Raw genomic sequence first — 21,448 nt, forward strand, 5'->3', positions numbered from 1 at the left:
TAAGTGAGGGTAAATAATATGGAAAAAGGGTCGGACCACCGGAGTAGTCGTGGCTTAAGTCCCTGGGCTCCTTATGTACATATATTATAGAATATGTATAGAGATACTTACTCATGTTTTGTAGACTTACCGTCAGTTGTTGTAGGTAGTCGATTGAAAGAGAGAGTCCACGGACTTAATTTCTTTTGAAAAAAAAAAAAAAAAATAGACTGAAAATGAAATGAAAATTTGAGTAATTTGTGTATAAAAGAGGAAAAAAGTTTAATAAAATATTTACACGCGTGTACACACAATGATAATACATTAAAAATAAATAGTTTACGGGTATAGGTCTAGGTACTGGGTACACTGAGTGAGGAAGGACATGGAAAAAGGGCCTATAGACATATTAACATCATCTATACGTACACAATAAGTAATAACTTCATAAACATAGTTCAAAAAAATTCAATAATTCAAAATATACGATTTTTTGAGATCACTCGCGAGAAGTTGATTCGTTTTTATTTCAAAATTTCCATACACGATGACGTCACGTCTGGTTTATCTCTCCTTCTCTAAAAAAACAAACCTGCAATAAAATTAAAACAGCGATTAATCTCGTACGTGAAGGCAAAGAATAAAGACACCATCAGACGACGAGTGATACTTACGATTTTAGTACTGGATCGTAGCCGGCGATGAAGATGCTGCGTCCAGCAACGTCGTAGAATTGGAATTTATATCCATTTTATCGGCCGATATATCGGTTACGTTATTAGCTATGGTGGTCGTCGCAGAAGGCGCCGCTGAACTCGACGAAGACGTGTTCAGATTATGAGTCAAACTATGCCTACGTAGATCGCAATTCCGTCTGAAGACTTTGCCACACGAAGAACAGTTGTAAGGTTTGATGTCTGTGTGAGTGAGCAGATGAGTTTTCAGATTCGATCTCTGGTTGAAGCTTCGACTGCAGACGGGACATTTATGGGGTGATTCTTCCAAGTGGAGGATTTTGTGCACGGCCAGAGTACGCGATTGGCAGAATCCTTTGCCGCATTCGGTGCATTTGAAGGGTTTCTCTTTCGAGTGGATGTATCTGTAATAATTAATAATAAATATAGTTGGGTGATTTTGTAGCTATATCAGAGCTGGAACTTGGAACTTGGGGAACGTGCCATCAACCACGAGATAGAGATGGTTAATAAATGAAGAGAAAAAAAAAACTCGTTTGACTTTTTTAAGATAGAGGCTACAGTATGTGAGGCATACTATAAGGTGTAAGGTACTGTAGTACAGGTGATGCTGATGCGTCGATCAATATCGCGATCTGGTCATATACTCGACATCGTCCCTGTCCCTGCCTAATGCCCATGCTTTTTAATATGTGCAATGCAGCTAGTTCGTATGTACTTCGTATTCGCCTACTCTCGTCGTACTGGCGGCCTTATGTAACTGATATCTTGAGCAGATACCACTATACGATGGCGAGATGTTCAAGATAGTACCACGTATATGTAGTGGAATAAGTATATGTACGTACGACTACGTAGTATGTACGTGACCTATTGGAAATGATTTGTTGGAATTTGTACGTATCTATCTGTGTGTACCTAATACCTCTACCTATATCTCTACACATGCGAATGGCCGAGGTGCATGATTGAGTTGGAACTAGCCCGAGACCGCGAGAGATGTGCTAGATTATGCGGATTAAGATGAAGGTGGTGATGGTGGAGGGTTTTTTGCGAGTTGAGAGAGATATGGGTTGTGTGGTTCGATCATCGATGACTTGAGGGAGGGAGATGGGGAAGAGGATCTGAACTGTATGGATTCTGGTTGAATTAAATGTGTAGTGTTTGATGAAAAATTATCATTAGGTATGTATTGGAGGAATCCCCCCTCCCCCTCAAGCAGCATTTTATTTGAAGAAAATCGTCCAAATTTCGCCTCATCATTCGTAAAAAGAAGTTTAAAAACTTGGGGAATTCCGAATTTCTGGATTGAAGCATAAATGACAGAGTGTACCTAATTTGTAAATATTATTGGAAGAACGTTTTATCCAACATACTTTAGAAATCACTCTTAAATCGAAAGGAAACTGAAGGGAGAGGAGAGGATTTCCCCTTCGGTTTCACCAAAACATTGAAAGATATCGTTTTTGAAATGAAAGGAATATTTTGAAATACATCGATGTCAATTTTTTTGTGATTATTTCCAATTTCAAAAATTGAAAAAATGGCCAAAAACATATAGGTATCTACTATACGTATTTTTTTTTTGATTTTTAAAATTGAAAAATCGGAATCGTTGTATCCTAAATTCCTTACCAGTTTCAGAAGAGATATATTTCGTGGTTTTTGTAGGTATAATTTATTAATGCGAAATTTTTAAGAAGAAAGTATTTTCAAAACACGAATTTATATACCATAAAATGAGCGATTTGATCTTGGGTTTTGAAGGCAATGACACAGATCGACGCAGAATCTTGAATACTTAATATCTTTTGAGACTTGGCCATTTCCCCCCAAAATGGATCGAATTTAGGCCAGAACGATAAAACTACGATTTTTTCGAAAATTTCCCGCTCTTGAGGTCTATTATCCCCTTTTTAGGACGCTGAGCTAATTTTTTTTTTTTTTTAGATTGTGAGTGATTTTTAACTTGAAATTAAGATCCACCCAATTTGGCCAAAATCTGTCATTTTCCGCCAAAATTGGTTGAATTCAGTCCTGAACGATAAAACTACGATTTTTTTGAAAATCCTCCATCTTGAGGTCCAGTACCTCCCTTTAAGGAATAACCCGAGCTAATTTTTTTTTTGTTATTTTGATTATGAATAATTTTCAATTGAAAATTCAGATCGACAGCAAATTTGGCCTAAATCATCCGATATTTTTTTTTCGAGATCCGTTCTGATTTTCAGATTTTTTTTCAAAGAGATTTCAGCCCAGAGGGCTCAAATTCATGGAAACTCTTTGCAAATATGCCAATTTTCGTTGCAGAAAAGATTCGCAAGCAAATTTTTTTAGAATAAACTAAAATTTATAATAATTTAATTTCAGATTTAATAATTTTTTCCTTTTTTACTAAAAATTTGAAACTGATAAAAAAAATAAAAAAGACTGTTTTTGCAGCAAAAATTTCAAAAAAATTTCGGGCACGACTTTCAATAAGCACGGTTTTGCAAATTCAAGGCAAAAAAAAACCATTCTTTTAGCAAAGTCACCCATCTCTGAAGTCTGAATTAATTTTGAGTACTGTTGAGTGAGTAGTTTCAGGATTTGAAAATACCCTTTGTTTGTTCCTCTGGAAAAATAAAATTTGAATTTTGCACGAAAATGTAACCTACGAATTGCTGGGCTCATCGATGAAGCAACAACTTATCATCTCTAGCACGAACCAAAGGTCTCACAATTCAAGTATTTAGTCATCCCCCCCCCCCACCGAACAATTGTGGAGTGATTTTAGCAATTGAAATGTCGTATTTCTGAATAAATTTTGGGGTAATTGTGATTTTTGAACGTTTTTGATTTTTTATAAAAATTAATTAAAAATTTTTGATCATTAATTTAGTTGAAAAAAGTTTTGATCAAAATTTATTTATTAAGTTTTTTTTAAGTAGATACATTTTTGATTTAAAAAAAATAAAAATTTGATCAAATTTTAATGAAAAATACACAAACCAATCTCGAGCTACTTTGAATCAATTTGGAATGGAGTGGGTCAAAATAGGTTTCATCTTACGGGTCGAATGGCGTAAAATTTCCTTTTTTTTTATCCTCAACCTAGATTTGATTTTTGAAAATTCTCTCAAAAGTTCAATAAATCGACTTTAGGATCAGAATTCTGACTGATTGGGTTCTCTTGTATGCACTTTTGATCCACTTATAGTTTTGTTTGGGCTCAAGATATTTACCCTGTTCAGATACCTTTTTCATCAGGAGTCTGCAGTGCTTTGTTAAAAAATCAGGAACTTTTCAACAAAACAAAAAATGAAAATAAAAACAAGCTATTGACAAAAAAAAAATAGGCTTCAGGAAATAGGAAATTAATTTGGATATTTTCTCCACTGGATCCTATTTCTATTCATATGTTTAATGTTTTTTTTTTTTGTAAATTTTTCTCCCAAATTTTCAAATTAAAAAAAAAAAAAAATTTCAGGGAAGAATTTTTTCAACTGTTTGAAAGTTTGATTTCGGATAAAATTCTATGAGGAATCGATAGAGGGCGATGACAAACCTATTGGAACAGTCGTTTTTTAATTACAAAAAAACGTGTGGTTTTTTCACCAATTTTTTGTATTTCTTCAAATGTCTTCTAAAAGAACAAAAATTGAATAAATTGATAATGAAATTGGCCCAAAAGGAGGAAATGGCAGGATGATTTTTTTTTCAAACTTATGCCTAATTTATTCAGTTTTGGTCAAAACTGGGAATATTATGCCAAAAACTTCAACGAATTTTATTTTTTGAAATTAAATTTTATGACTTGAGCATTCTTTCCTCACACTGACAATTTTTTTCCGAAAAATACTAAATGGGCTCTGCTCTCTGAATTTTAAATAAGCACCAAATCCTGTTTTTATTTTATTTCAAACAATTTTGCCTGCAGGAATTATGTTTTAAATCGAATTAATTTTGGATAAATTAAAAAACACTGTTAAAAGCTATCGTTTTTTTTTTAATTTTTTCAAATTTATTTATTTAGGAAAATAGGGGATTGAATGTAACGGGTCATCATAAAAATTAATTTCCAAAAACTGAAGCCACCTAAAATTATGCATTTCAATTTTATTTTTTTTTACAAATCATCATCACTAATGATTCGAATCTTTTATTCAAGATTGCTATAATGTCTAAAAAAATAAATAAATAGGTAAAACGGATTTTGTCAAAATTTAAAAGCGTCCTATTTTCCTAATAATGTTGCTCAGAATCGGTGTAAGGACTGGAAGATTTTCAAAAACCTAGAACAGTTGATTGATTTTGGTGACTGAAAGTGGGCAGGATTTTTGTTCAATTGTGATTACATATTTTTCATCGAAAAAACGAATTTTATTTCATCGAAAAGTCGTTCGAAAAATCAAAATAGAAAAATTGTTGGAATAAAATGTCCAAAAATTTGTCTTACAAAAACAAAAACTTCAAAGTAGGTATTTATAATGACTTTAAATTTTGGAAAAATGATGATCATTTCCTGGACTAATTTTATCATGAAAATAATTATGTTGTCTTAATGCTGAAAACTGAATTAGTTGAGACTGCCAAATTACTTTAGACTGAGTAAAGTATCCCTTTGAAAAATTTAATTATTTGAAGACTACATCAATGTGCACTCTGCAGTTGGATAGAAAATTTCAACATTGGTTCCCAATTTCCATTTTCTCTTCTAAAAGGAAGTGAGTAAACCAAAAACGTAATCAGATTTACAATTCATTTTAGTTTTTTTTAAATCTAAAAGTTGTTCATTGGTTTTTTAAAAAAAATAAAATAAAAATAAAGTACAATAAAGCAAAGATACTAAGTAATTCAATTTTTTTGAGACGTAAACGTTCAATTGTCAACGATTTAATATTTCGTACCTAAGTAGGTATTAAAAAAAATTGAGTTGCCTATTAAAATGAATTAATTTTAAAAATTTCTGAAATGGATTATTTTGTCCCCCCCCCCCCCTATAATGCTCAAAATTCAATGTTGGAACATCTAGAAATTCAAAATCGATACCCTTCCTGGATGTCTTTTCATTTTGAATTTCTAAAAATTAGAAAATCTTTGTCATCGTGTCGTAATAAAAGTTTGAAAAATGGGGAAAAAACTGCAGGGTGTTTTCCTTTGATTTCTTGGATTTTAAATTTGAAATAGGTGCTTATTTGTAATTCTATTTTAGTCATATCACGTCGAAAAATTCATGTTATTAAAATTATTAGGTACCCTATCAGTTTACTAACCTCGTCCCTAAATACGGTTTGGTTCTAAAAAAAAAGTTCTTCTTAGAACAGAAAGGTGCGATGGGACTGCAAAATTATTCGAACCCATTCACCATTCAGAATTATCGGTCGGATCAATTTCAAAGAAAAAAATGTGTAGTAGATACATTTTTATCAATAAGCACTTCCTTTTACTATTCGCCCACTATATCGAAAATTACATAACCCAAGGGGAAAAACAGCGCACTTCACCCTCTATCTGCACATGCAGTAACCTACTGTGCGTTAAATTAATAATAAGTTTCGCAATTTTAACCACATACAGTAGCTGAATATGGGAACTTAGGATCAGGCCTGAAGCTAATAGCGAACAAGTCGAATTTTTAACCTGTAATTTACTTCGGTAGCAACTAGAAATAGGTCTAAAAAAAAATAATAAGTAGATATATTTGTATTCACTCACCTATGATCTCTAAGATGATCCTGTCGTCTGAACGCTTTTCCACAAATATCACAAGAGTAAGGTCGTTCATCGGTATGAGTTCTTTCGTGAATAAGTAAATTGTACGATTTGGTGAATTGTCGATTGCAGAATTTACAAATGAATTGTTTCTTAGGTCTAACGTTGGATGAAGATGTCGCCTGTACAATAGTCGCACTTTCAGCATTCCCATTCGATCCCAACCCAATCGACGAAGATGAAAGAGGTGTCGCCGTCGTCGTAGTACTAGATTTACATATCAATAAGGTCGGCGGTGGGCTCAGATCTTCGTTGGATTTCTTATCCAAAGGAGGCGAGTGCAATAAATCCGCATCACTCAAGAGCGAAAAATCATCCATAGAGATCGCCTTCAAGTGATCATTTTGTCGTTGAGCGTTTACAGTTAATCTTTGGAGAGCGAAATACGAATCGACTGCTTGCAGGTAGAGTGCTAAGTAAGCCGGCGAGCCAGGGGTCAAGACAGCTTGCTGAGGAGATGTCATCATGGCGGTTTGAATGGTGAGGGCGACACTTTGTAGGGAACGTTGCAGTTCTTCTTGAAATGTTAGAATTTGGCTGGCGTTTGATGATTTCGATGTGGATGAGCTAGATACGTCTGTGTCGATCATGGCCATGATGTCGGGGATTTTGGTATTCAACGAGTCCGGATCTGAGACTAATTTTTGCTGTTGCATTGTACGAATTGGTCTGGCATTAGGTTCTGAAACAGAAAAATAAAAAGAGGTTTGGGTTCAGAAGACTGTATGAGAATTTTTTTTGGAAATTTATTTATATAGATACGTAAAGCAACCGGTTATAATTGGTTTGTCAATTCGAGAAGGAAATCTATCGTCGGAGGTGTTTTTTCTCGCGCTTTTGTCTTATCGAATCTAAACATTAATGTACGAAGATGAAATTTAATTCTAACCCAACCGGTTCCAAGGTCGAGAATTTTTATATAAATTATACGTATGTGCAAAGTGCATCGTTCGGTGGTCGGGAATTTGTTCGGAAGCGAAGGAGGAGTGAATTTTTTTCAACTCGAGGATCACGAAGAACAAAGCAATGAGTTGGAAGAATCTGGTCCTTGGTAAAATGGTTGCAACCGGTTTCGAAATTAAACGAAAATTAAATTTTTTAATAAATATTTGTCTAGCTTGATTCAAATATTTGAATTTTGAATCATCGACCAATTATAATTATTATCAAAATAGTTGACAAATTCTTGCTCGTAATCTGAACCAGTTTCATAATCATTATCTACGGAATCTTCATCGCTACTGCTCATCAGTGGTGAATGAAGATTCGAAAATTAGTATCTTCATCGAATTTCGTGTCATTTTCGTTATAATAAATTTATCAATGGTAAATATTGCTCAGAAAAATCGTCTCGTGGAACCGGTTTCCAAACTATATATAGGTATAGTTATTTTATTCTGAAAATACCCAACTATAGACTTAAAAAAATATTAAAACAAATGATACCTATATCAAAATATGAAAATTTCCATCATATAACGCGACCGGTTGAAATCATCGAAATGGATTATCGCGCAGGTAGGCACCTTCCGTAATGGCGACTGATTCACATTCAGTGTAGGTAAAAGTGAATTTGAACCGGTTCCTATTTGGTTTATTTGTTCAAATATTTATCCGTATTAGTTACAATGTTTATTGTCAAGAGTTATCTGTCGTGTTTCGCTTTTTTGACGTATTTTTCAAAAGAGATTCCAGTTGTGAGATGATAATTTCGTTTAATGGTTGCAACCGGTTTCGAGACACTACAAATATACACAAATAAAAAGCGTCGAAACGATTTTTTTTTTTGGGTATGTTTGGTGGGCGGCTCAGTGGTTTTTCATCGCTTTAATGTGTAATTTACGGCGAATTTTTTTCCCTACTGAAATCGAGTACTTTATCGGTTTATTGAACCGGTTTCGTTCGTGATATTTTCCAAAATTTTGTCCAAAAAGAGCCTCGTGGAACTTCAGGGTGATTTATTGGTAAATCGTGAAGAAAAAGCCCATACAGAGAAACCGGTTTAAAATTCACAACATAGTTCACGAGTGTAGAAAAATTTTTCATCGAGATCGATGAAACGATGATGTAGGTATCAACTTGGCTAAAATATACACGTACGGTTGAGATAAGAAAACCATATTTTTAGTAAACTGGTTCCCAGTATGAATTTTTTTTTGCATCAGATGTAACTTGGAAAAATTACACGATGCGTTGCGCGCGGAGCTGGCAACAAGGGTGTGAACCGGTTACCTTTTATGGGTGATTAATTGTCGATATAAAAAGGTGTATATGAAGCGTTGTGTTTCGCCAGATATAAGTAATTTATCCGATATACGATGCGAGAGAGTACATTACATATTATAAAAGAGCTATATGGTAAAGGTGATATATGCCTATTCTACCCCCAAAACAGACCGGTTCCAGGTGGTTAATTTTCAATCGGTTTCAAGCTGATATCATTTTCCGCTCACATGTCTCGATAATTGGGACAGCTCTTGTCTGGTCTCTTAAACTTTGGTCTCGGGGAGAGGTTTTTATATATTTTTGAGTGTTTGAACCGGTTTATTGGTCTATAAATGAGTTTATTGAGTCGTAATTCGAGGGAAGTATTTTTTTTACGATTTTTTTTCTCTCGTTTTGTTTTTCACGATGAAGTTAAAATAGAAGGAATTGATTGAAATTGGGTTGCTTATAAGAGTGTATAGGTTTGGGTGTTTCGATGTTTAGAGTAACTGGTTGAGTGGTTAAGGGTTGGATGTGGGGGGTTAATTGGAAAATAAGTGATTCGTTTCGGTTGTCATTGGTTGAATTACTTTTAAGCTTTTTAGAGAAATGATGCGATTATTGATGATGATAAATTGAATGATGTAGGATTGTGTGAAATTTTCATGAACCGGTTGTCTCAAAATTTGTAAGTCTAATGAAATTTCAATTGAATTGATTAGTTTTGAAGCTTTATGAAAACTATGATCATGCCAAAAAAATTAATTAAAAAATGGGACTGGTGGTGACTTTTTGATCGAATATAGAACTTTTTTTCCAAGTACATACGTAGTAACTGGTTGCAACCAGTTTATCGTGTTTTGTCAAAGCTTGAATCAAATTCAATGTTTTTGTGGATTCATAAGAACCAGTTTCAACCAGTTGTTTTTGGAAACCAAACAAAGTGGTATGGAGGAATTGATCATTGCGTCAAAATTTGATTCAAATTGAATATTTTTGAATTTTGAAGTTAGTGCTCCATAAGAACCAGTTGCAACCAGTTTTTTTTTCAAATTAAGGAATATGATTTTTCAAATTTGAAAAAGAAATGATTTGAGGGAATTGTGTAGATGTACTGTCAACATTGTATTTTTATCAAATTGAGTTTTCAAATTTTATGATCCATGGTAACCAGTTATAACCGGTTGCTTTCAGGAATAATTTTTAACAAATAAAAGAGCTTGAATGATATCATTTGATCAGGGTTGTTAAATTACCGTAATTTATTCGCTGGTAAAATACGGCGGTAAAATACGGTAAAATACGGTATTTTACCGTATTTTACCAACTTGAATATAATGAACTTATAGTGTTCAAACTTCAAATCTTCAAAAGTTCAAACATATAAAATTATTGTATATTATGTAATGGGTGGAAATTTCAATAATTTTCTGCTTGAAATTTGAAAACAATATGAAACTATAAAAGGGTTAAAATTAAAAATTACATTAACAACACATGAAATTGAAAAACATTGAAGTTACTGAAAATTACTAAAAAGTAAAAACTAAAAAGTGATGAAAGATGGCCAATGCCAATGGCAATGGGGAAAAATTAATTGTATAACCAATAACCATGCATGGATTAAAATTAAAATTTTAAATCATTCAACATTGTCAAAAAATAAAAAATTGACCAATTTGGTTATTTTAAATAAAATGATTGAAATAACCAAAATTTAATGATTTTGAAGTACATTTTAATGACATTTCAACATGTTTTCACGATTTGATGCAATTTTTTCTGATTTTTGACCAATTGTGAATAATTTTCTGGCAATTGTTTGGTAATTTTCAAGATATTTTCCTGTTTATATGTAGCATGTATCAATTATTATTAGCATTGATGCAAATTAATTGTGAATTTTGATGCCAATCATCTTCAGCTGTTGATTCATCCTTTCAACTTTCAAATAATGTGGCAAAAAAATGCTTTTTGGTAATTTACGGTAAAATACGGTAATAAACTTTTGGTAAAATACCGTAAAATACGGTAAAATACCGCCGTAATTTACCGACATAAATTACCTTACAACCCTGTTTGATGAAGACAGTTTAGGTATAACCAGTTGTCATTAAGTATATGAAAATTATTGTGGGTCCCTATTCGATTTTCTTGTTCATTCAGGAGTAATTTGAGTTTGAGTGAGCGTTTTTCACAAATAGGAACTGGTTGCAACCATTTTTTTTTACAAAGAAAAAATTGTCGAGGGTTTGTATGTTTTATCATGAAATAAAATTCGAAGTAATCATACAGCCTGCAGAAATTTGAGTCAGGTCAAGAATTTTCAGATTAAATTCTTCATAAGAACCGGTTACAACTGGTTGTTTCTAGAGAAGTATTGCGAAAATTTGAATTTGAAAAAAAAAATGGTTCGAAGGAATGGTAGTTTGGTCAAAGTTTGAAACCAATTAGGAATTTTCAGCATTTTTGCTTCATAGAAACCGGTTGCAACTGGTTGTTGTCCGAAAAATAAACCAGTTGTTTCAAGAAAAATATTGTGAGAATTTGAATTTGAAAAAAAAAACACAAGGAATTGTATGTTTGATCAAATTTTGAATCTAAGTGAAAATTTTCAGTTCTGATGCTCCATAAGAACTGGTTGCAACCGGTTGTTGTAAGAAGAATATCGGGTATCTGAGTTTGAGATGAAATATATTTTAAAAAAATAATGCAGGTTTCCAAATTCTGCATCAATTTTAAATTTTTTTGGCTTGATTTTTCTTTTAAACTGGTTGCAACCGGTTATTTTTAAATGAATATTGCGGAAATTTAAATTTGAAATATAAAATTTTTAAAAGAATTATATATTTGGTAAAAATTTGGATCAAATTGAATATTTTTAGTCCTTATGCTTCATAAGAACCAGTTGTAACCGGTTGTCTTCAGAATAATATTGTGTAGCTGAGCTTGGGATGAAATATGGTGTTAATAAAAAAACATTCTGCTGCCAAATTCTATAATGATTTGAATATTATTAGATTTGATTCTTCATACATGTAAACCAGTTGCATGCAATCTGTTGTTTTCAACAAATATTATGAAAATTTGAGTTGAATTTTTTTTGGCTTGATTTTTCTTTTGAACTGGTTGCAACCGGTTATTTTTAAATGAATCTTGCAGAAATTTAAATTTTATATATAAAATTTTGGAAAGAATATACCTGTTTGGTAAAAATTTGGATCAAATTGAATATTTTTAGTCCTTATGCTTCATAAGAACCAGTTGTAACCGGTTGTCTTCAAAACAATATTGTGTAGCTGAGCTTGGAATGAAATATGGTGTTAAAAAAAAACATTCTGCTGCCAAATTCTATAATGATTTGAATATTATTAGATTTGATTCTTCATATAAACCAGTTTCATGCAATCTGTTGTTTTCAACAAATATTGTGAAGATTTGAGTTGAATTTAAAAAAAAAAGAATTGTATACCTATTTGATCAAAATTTGAATCAAATTGACTATCTTCAGTTCCAATGTTCTTTAAGAACCGGTTGCAACCGGTTCTTGCAAGAAAAATAATAGGTACATAACTGACAATGAGTTTGAGAGGAAATATGGTTTAAAGAAATCATGTGGAATTGCAACCTGCCAAATCCTGAATCATTTTAAAAACTTCTAGACTAGATTTTTCTCTCTGAACCAGTTGCAACTGGTTGCTTTTTATATAAAATATTTGTAGGCATTCGAATTTTTGAAAAATAGTTTGAAGAAATTCTGTGTTCGGTCAAAATTTTAATCAAATTGAACATTTGCTGCATTGAGATGTTGTAAGAAATCGGTTGAAACCGGTTGTTATCAGCGGAATATTGTCCATCTCAATTCCAAATGGAGTGTATTTCATAGAAAGTGCGCTTTTCTGTCCATATCTGAATCAATTCGAGTTTTCTTAAGGTTGATGACTCATAAGAACCAGTTGCAACCAGTTCCTTTTGGAGTAATATCGCATGTGTCAGAATTTGAAAAAAAAATCGATTCAAAAGAATTGTAAGCCATGTCAAAAATCGAATCAATTTAATATTTTTGAAGTAGATGATTCGTGGAAACCGGTTGCAACCAGTTGGTTTTAGAATGATTATATTGAATGATTTCGAATTTTAAAAAATAGTTTTAAGATTGTGTGCAACTTGCCAAAATCTGAATCAATTCGAGCTTTTTCACAGTTTACTATCTTCAAGAACCAGTTGCAACCGGTTGTTTTTGGAGAAATATCGTTCCTATAGGTTAAATTTAGAGCAACATTGTTTATCACGTTGAAATTCGAATCAAATTGAATATTTTCGAAGTAGATGATTTGTGGAAACCGGTTGCAACCAGTTGGTTTTAGAACCCTTATATTGAAAGATTTCGAATTAAAAAAATAGTTTTAAGGACGTGTGCATCTTGCCAAAATCTGAATCGAATCAATCGATTTGAGCTTTTTCACAGTTGACGATCTTCATGAACCAGTTGCAACCGGTTGTTTTCGGAGAAATATCGTTCCTAGGTTCAATTTAGAGCAATATTGTTCATCTTGTTGAAATATTGAATCAAATTCAACATTTTAAAAGTTGATGCTTCGTACGTAGAAACATAAACCTACTGCAACCAGTTGTTTTCAGAAAAATTATGCAGCTGATTGCTTTCATCTGTTTTTATTTTGGAAATGGACCATTTTATCAAGAAAGATTTTCTATTTGTGTTCAAAAGTTTCGTTATGATTAACGTTCAAAACCAGTCAACATTTTTTTTTGCATCAAAATTTGAAATTTTTTGAATGTTTTCTTCATCATATTACTGCAATTTTTGGCTCAGCGTGCTCTCAAGTAGGCTATGAGTCATTAAAACATATTATGCAACCGGTTGTACTTTTGTCGAAAATGAATTAGGTAGCTGAAAATTATAAACAAATTCTGTTCTTTTACAGTGACACAATTTGAATCAAAGTGCACTTTTTCCATTTTTCTCAAGAAACCGGTTGTACTCTGTTTTTTTCGAGCAGTTTCGCTGTCGTAAATTGAAAAAAATCTATTTTTATGCAACGATGTTGTAAACTGCACTTTTAGGCTAATTTTAATTCATAAAAACTGGTTGCAACTGGTTGTTTTCTTAACGATTGGTTTAATCCCAATACTTGAACTTTTCAACGGAATTTTGATCAATTGTGCATTCAAAATTTTCACAATCTCGATTAATACCAGTTCGCTTCAACTTTCGTGAATTATTTTGCAGTAGGTACTTTGGTCAGAAATGTATTCATTTTCATGTCTGAATTCAAAATAACGAACTTTTATTATTTCAAAACACTTCGTAGGCATATACACTGAACCGGTTCACGACGATCCATAAGCAAATATTCACTCGACCACGACTCAAAATAAACCGAGAAACATTCAAATAAAAACGTCAAATTACCTGTACTCGTTTCAGCTCCAAAATATTGCCCAATCCTCGGGGCCTGGCAATCTGGCGGGAAATAAATTTGAAAAATCCGACAGCCGTTGATAATATTACTTTGGAAAAATTATTTCTCAGCAACCAAAACAACGTTGATATGTGGATTCGTTATCTCGAAATCGCATTTACGCGCACGAAGGGTTCGAGTATGAGTCACGTTCAAGGGGTGGGGGGTTGATAGTGATAAGAAAACAGTCTAGGGGGCGCGATGCGCGATACGCGAAGGTAGAGGGGAAGTCGATCCCTTCGTAGGATGAATTTGTCGAGTCGATGAGTCGATGAGTCGTTGACCTGTTACCAGGGTGTCACTTTTGGGGGCGCGCACGTCGCGAAATTTAAACCGAATTGAACACGACGAACTGACGAATTCTGCGGCGAGATTTTTACTATTTTTTTCATCAATGTTTCGGGTACACGCGTGGCATATTCTCTTGGTCGCGGATACGCGTCGAGTTGGACGAAAAGAGAAATGCGCTGCCGACTTGCGAGAGTAATGGGCCGATACTAGCCACCTGGCCCGCTATCGTATCCGTACCACGTACCCTACCTCGCCGATACGTTTTGCGCCTTGCGCCTTCCTCTCTCGGCGGCCAAACGGGTTCGAAGGCTTGTAAACCAATCCTCCGAAAGTATCGGCTTGTTAACGTCCACACGTCAACCCACCTCTCGAACACCGATTCCATGCACGTACATATATCCTCGCCGTTCGCCGTATCGAACCGGATTTTTGTATTATAAAATATCTCGCGATTCGTAAATACCGTATGGATATTTTACATAGAGTCGCGATTACGAGGCTGGGCCCGGGCTGGGGCTACACATCGCGTTAACCCCTTCCTTCTCCTTCCAAGTTGCCATCGTCTTGCGGTGAATTATTTCGTCGCGAAGATGGAAAAAATTTGACAAAAATGAACCACAAACATGAATGGTCGACGAGATCGTCGATTTTATGCAAACGAGATGGCTAATGGGCAAATTTTTTTGAAAAATTGTGGTCAACTAGACGAAGAAGAGAGGTTCTGATCAAATTGACTCCTTTTCATCTATAACAAGACTAGAATACATACAGCATGATTGGGATATTAATCACCTACGATGAGACTGTTATGAAGGAAGCTATCTCAATTTTTTCTTCATCTCGGTTTTTAGCCTCGTAATTGTGCTGAAATCATCAATTATTATTAGTTACCTAAGGGATGGTTTTCCCAAATCACGTGCAGATAAATATCAATCGAGATGATAGAAAACAATACGTCCGCAAGTTTATACCTATAACCAACCATTCACTGGGAGGTCTGATGAAGCAAAAATTCGTTGGTTGAATGAAAAATGATAATCTGCTCCACTACGAGTATACTGTATTCGAAATTTTTCTAACAGAACAATAAGAGTATTGGTTTTTAGTTTTTTGTTTAAGAATCCACAGGAGTCTTTGGAACAAGGATCAAGACTTTGAATGGGATTCTGTAGTAGGAGAGACAGGAAAGATGAGGTGTAGAAAATGTGTATTTTATAATCGATGGGATGATTTCATTACTTATAAATGTTTGATGAATGTGAAATGTTTCAAATGAAATTAATGAATCTATTGAAATGTGGTGAAAACTTCCTGAATGTGGTTATTGGGAATTTGGTTTTTTGTTTTAGGTGACCTTCTGTTTGGTTTAGTTGAGCTTTCAATTCGTAGGCTGGTTGTGATTGTTTTTTCGATGCTTGGGGAAATTCAACTATTCTCTCAAGTAGGCCTAATCGATTTTTCGAGGGGAGGGGGAGGGAAGGGGGAATGAAAAAATTGAAAAATTGTTCATTTTTCAACGAATAAATCTGAATTTTTACGGCTGCCTAGAATTAATTTTTCACGAATTTTATGAATTTTTTTCTCGATTAAAATACGTTGGTCTGAATGGATCAGTTTTTTAAAAATTTGTGTAAAAATTTATCTTTGTGATGATGCAAAAACAAGATTTGTATTTTTCATCCAGAATTTTTCCATACCTACACCTATAGGAAATTTGTGGAAAACTGAAAATGATCTATGAAGTTGAATTTCTTCGACATTTTTAAAATTACAACGTTTTCATCAGCGAAAATCAATCAACTTTCTCACCAATCGAGTATGAATTTCTTCCGGGGGCGGGGGAGGGGGTAAAAGGAGAAATTTGTGCGCAAATCGAACTCATTTTCATTTTGATTTCATGAAAATAATAATTTTTTGGGAAGTGGGAGAAGGCTTGGTCATCAGAAAAAGAACACACAGTCTAAAATTTTTCATCTGCAGAGTGAGATTCGTTTTTTTAAAGCTATTTTTGAAATATTCTGAGCGAAAGCTAGAAAGTTCAATTTGAATGTATTTTTATGACGAAAATTTTTGGAAATTTCATGACAAAAAAAATAATTTTTTGAGAAAATTGGAGATCTTATGGAAAAAAATGAAGAAAAACAAATTCGTAAAAGTTCAATTTTCCATTTGCTATGTGAGATGAACTTTCTGCAGGTTCAATTAAATATGTGCTTCTATAGGGGATAACTTTTCAATTTTTTTCATGACAAAAAATTTGATTTTTGGAAAAAAATGGGGGTCATATGAAGAAAAAAATGAAGAGAAATGAATTCGTAAAAGTTTGATTCATTTCATCTGCTATGTGAGATGAACATTCTGGAAGTTCAATTAAAACCTACCTACCTAGTACCTACTTCTAGGGGATAATTTTTCAATTTTTTTCATGACAAAAAATTTGATTTTTGGAAAAAAGTGCGGGTCATAATATGAAAAGAAATGATTAGAAAGGAATTTTTAAAGGTTAATTTTTCCATCTTCAATGTTGGATAAACGTTTTAGCAGGCTTTCTTTTGAAATACTTTGAGCAGAATTTGAAAAGTTCAATAAAAATTTATTATTTTCAGCGAATTTCTCTTCCATTTAGTTCATCATTTCAAAAAAAAATGTGGATTCCATGAAAAATTGTTAGAAAAAAAAATTACAAAAGCATGGTCCAGATCTTCCCTGTCGTGAGTAGATTAACTTTATTCCAAGTCCAAGAGGCATTCTTCTTGTATTATTTTGAGCAGAATTAAGAAACCTTACTTTATTGATTTTTTCCTCGAAATTTCACTGAAATTATAGTCCAACCTGTGCCGAAAGTTGCAAAAAATTCACCATTTATTCATAAATTAAAATATGGTGTATTATTTAAAAATGGCACAACAATTGACTAGGTACGCCAAAGTAGCTTTTTTAGGTCATTTTTCATTTTTTGTTCCTATTTTCAGAATAACATATTAGTAATTTTTTTCAAGTTATCGGAAAAATTATAAAAATTTAGAAAATCTTATCAAGAGAAACAAATTTTTCTTTTCTTCTTGAATTGCAATTTTTTACCATAATTTCATCAAGATAAATAATACATATTTATGGTACTGAAAAGAATTTTTTGGGCAATTTTTCATTCAGAAGGAAATCGTCAGAAAAATTATATTTTTAACAAAAGAAAAAACAATTGAAAGTTCATCAAACCTGAGAAGGTATTTTCAATTGTTTATTTAGTAAAATTTCTTGAAAAATGTTTGATTTTCTAAAGCAAACTGTAAAACTTATTTTTTTAAATTTCATTTGGAGCAACTTTTAACTCGAAGTTTGATTCGAAAAATTCAAAAATACGAATAAGAGAATTTTTTATCCATCTTTGTCTAAATAGATGGCTGTGTTTTTTTGGTGTCAATTTCCAAATTGAGAAACAAATTTATACCTTAATGACCTCCAAAAAATAAGAAAACACGAATATTTTCTGGCTGCAAATTTTTCGAGATTTTAGACACATTTTTTCAGTTTTCGTTTCATTTTCATTTTTTAAAAATTTCTCTAAAAATTATATGTAGGTAGGTATTTATTCTCACGAGCATTGAAATAATTGGATCATGCAAAGAGGCACTGAAAGTGGACCTCAAAATACACCACCATCGTGAATTTCAGCTGCTGAAATTCATTATGCTGATATTTGGCAAATTTTTGAAATTTTGAAGGCTCATTATTTCACTTTATTTATTTATTGTAGAAACTCGAAAATACAATTTCAAAAGCACAAGATAATCATGAAAAAAATGAAAAAAATAAAAATTCGTTCAAATTAGTGGAAAGACTGATTTTAAATTTCATTTTGATCATATTTGGGTAGGCAGATTTTGCATTTTTTGAAGAGCTCGAGAATCCAGAAATTCACTATGAGGCTTATGAATAGCTTTAAACATAACTTACCACTCGATTCAACAGGTCAAAATTAGGGTATAAACCAAAACAGATTTTTTCGTTCGCTCGTTCGTGAATCATGATACAAATCATTCATTTTTTTTGTTCAAAAACGTGAAAATGTGTACCAAAACTGGTCGGAATGGTCACAAAGATGGCTAATTTGAGTTTGCAAGTGCTAAATTTCATTTTGGTCCTATTTTAAATTTTTTTCTTCTTCAAAATAATAGCTCGAAATCATCACCAATCGATCCAAGGTGGAGGGGGGGGGGGGGGTTAAGAGTAAGTCATGAACAACATTTCACATTTTTACCTCAATTTCAATAAACTTCATATTTTTTTTCATGGTAAAGCAGCCTTTGAAATTTTTAAAATTGACCAAAAACGTACATATAAAGAGATGAACTTCACCTGCTGAAATCCGCGTTTGGTGGTTCAATTTACTATTGGATTTGATTGAATCGGAAATAGCTTCAAATTTTTGATTCAGAAAATGTGAGGGAGGAAGAGGGGGGAAACATTTCAAAAATGCGTTTCAATTTTTAATGGTAGAAAGTTTCAACTTTTATTTAAAGTGATTCTACCTACATTCCTGAAAAATGATGCAAAAATTTCAATCGCTCGATCCAGTTGTTTATGATCTTGTCTTTAAAATGCGATTGAAAATAAATTACATGATCATGAAAATGGGTTCCCCCCCCCCTCCTTCCCTCACAAAGATGAAAGAATCTATTGGATGAAATCAAAGAACTGAACTAGTCAAAAAAATAAAAATTTAAAGAACAAAATTGTCACCGATACACATTTCACATCCAAATACCTTACCTATCCACAAAACTGGAAACTTCTCCATCTTCTTTACACCATCTCTTTGATCATCTAAGAAAAAACACCTCACGCTCCGTCTCATACGTATTCATAAGTCACCTGTTATTTCAAATATTCCTCTGTCACAAAAACCGAACCGAAACACCATAATTCGAAAACTATGAAAGAAAAAAATAAAATACCGAGAATCGACGACATTCACACGACTCTCATTACCGCATCATTAGGAGCATCGAAGGAGGCAAGGCAGGGCAAGGCAAGGCAAGGCGCAAATTCCACGAAAATGATGTTTTATTTCCTCATTACGGTAATTTGTTTGCCCATAGAGACACGATATACCTATGTGAGGTGCCTATTGAGAGAAGCAGGCTTAGACACCGGGTGAAGAATTACAACTAAACGACCAATATTGTACAGGGGGAAAAATGCGACAACGATGCATAGACAACAGAAACATCATAAATACAAACGTCCTTTAGCTCGTATAATAATTCTCTAAACAATATATAAGTTAAATAAACACGCGCCAAATAACAGGTACACAATAACGAGAAGGAAGGCTATAGATATTTTTTTCTCGTTGGTAAAGACACCTATAACTATAATATGGTGATGGTGATGTGTGGCGGCTTACGTTAGACGGCGACCACAGAGGCATTAAAGAGGGAAAAATTTTCGGATAGTGATCGAAAAATATTCACGTCGAATGTACAAGAGTATGAGGATGAGGTAAACAGCAAACAGCAAAGAAATACACACCGATGAGTAGGTAAACAATCTCGCTGCCTTGGTATATTATACACCTATCGTTTGGTTGGCTCGTTTACAAATAACTCTTGCGTGTGAGAAACTAACACTTTACCGAGCTCGATTTTTTTCCTAGATGATGTGGTATCGATGACAGTAAATAAAGCCACTTCAAATATATCGAATCTCGGCGCGAGATGAAACCGACTTAGACCACGAGGGATATTATAATATCCATGGATATGTGGAAAATGACGAAGGGATGTGAGCCAGGCTACGAACGAACCCAGGTATATACTTTGGTTCGAAACAGAAAAATTGTATAAAAGAGGATAAATCATATGATCGTCACGAGTAAATTGGTTTATCACGATGCCAGAGGACGACTCAAACGTTCTCTGTCACCGAAGAACCTCTCATATCGCCGAAGCAGAAAGATACCATTCGGTGAACTTGCCCATACTCAAGTACATCAAAGAAATCGAGCACCTGCATCAGAATCTGATCAAAGTTCGTACTCCAGCCCAACTCAAAACGAGTAAACCATCAGTACGATGTCGTCTAGTAATCGTACCCAAAGGTCATCGAAAGAAAAAGCAAATCCAAGACGAATTACCCTTCGACACCATCTTGGTATCCAGACCAATCGTCGACAGCTGCTCTAAACCAATCACAGACAAATGCAGAGCTCCAGATCACCCTGAAGTACCTCGAGAATCGGTTCACGAAGGAAGCAGTCGAAATACCAATAATGTGACCACCGTCGAGGAGAAATTAGTAAACGATCAACCAGAGGAGATCCCCATCGAAGGCCCTGTTGCCAAGAAACACATCACTCCTTGCATATGTGATTTGAGCAAAGCCCAACGTAAACGAATCGAAGATCATTTACGAGCCAGATCAGAAGAACAGGGTAAATTCCAAGCTCGATTGCAACAAATAGATCATCAAATTCGTCTCATCGAGGAAGAAGCCGAGCAAAGGGAATTGGCTTGTGAACTCGAACAAGAACTGTGGGGTGATCAAAGCACCTGTATACCTAAACGGAAAAGAGCTTTTGCTCGCAGACTTTCCATGGTCTCTTTAGGTATCAAACAGGTCATCAATTGGAGAAAACCTCCCAAAATCGAGGTAAAGTACAACAAGGTGTTCGAGTTGAGGAAAGCTAACACCAAGTACTGCAAAGGATCCCTGGCTGAGGATGAACCGAAGGAGATCCTCTTCAGTGAATTTGTCGAGTTCCCTTTGACCAAAACTAGTCAGCTGAGGAAGCAGTATAATGATAAATGGATCGAGGAGTACAATAAGCAACAAGAGGTGAAAGGAAAATATCCAAATAGACCAGAATTCGTGATAAATAATAGTAAACTTTGGCCAAGAGATTAACTCGTTATAAAGTATAGGTAGGTTTAAGCTCATTATGTAAATAATGTAAATTAAAGGTAGTTTAGAGGGAGGTACGATGATATCAATTGGACTAGTTTCTTTACACCTTTGGTGAGGAGATGAGAGTTGAAAAAT

The 21,448-nt window shown here is 33.7% G+C and overlaps 1 protein-coding gene across 1 annotated transcript; it reads right to left on the reverse strand.

The window, feature by feature from the left end:
* Positions 1–236: 236 nt before the first annotated feature.
* sob (sister of odd and bowl) lies at positions 237–14,772 on the reverse strand. Its single transcript, XM_065361726.1, has 4 exons — positions 14,068–14,772; positions 6,372–7,110; positions 654–1,078; positions 237–571 (listed from the first exon to the last, which is right to left on the reverse strand). Exons 2-3 carry the CDS (start codon positions 7,082–7,084, stop codon positions 658–660), a joined length of 1,134 nt encoding a protein of 377 aa, XP_065217798.1. The 5' UTR covers positions 7,085–7,110; positions 14,068–14,772; the 3' UTR covers positions 237–571; positions 654–657.
* Between the last annotated feature and the right edge of the window lie 6,676 nt (positions 14,773–21,448).

Source organism: Planococcus citri, chromosome 4 (assembly GCF_950023065.1).
Source record: "Planococcus citri chromosome 4, ihPlaCitr1.1, whole genome shotgun sequence".
NCBI classification, from domain to species: Eukaryota; Metazoa; Arthropoda; class Insecta; order Hemiptera; family Pseudococcidae; genus Planococcus; species Planococcus citri.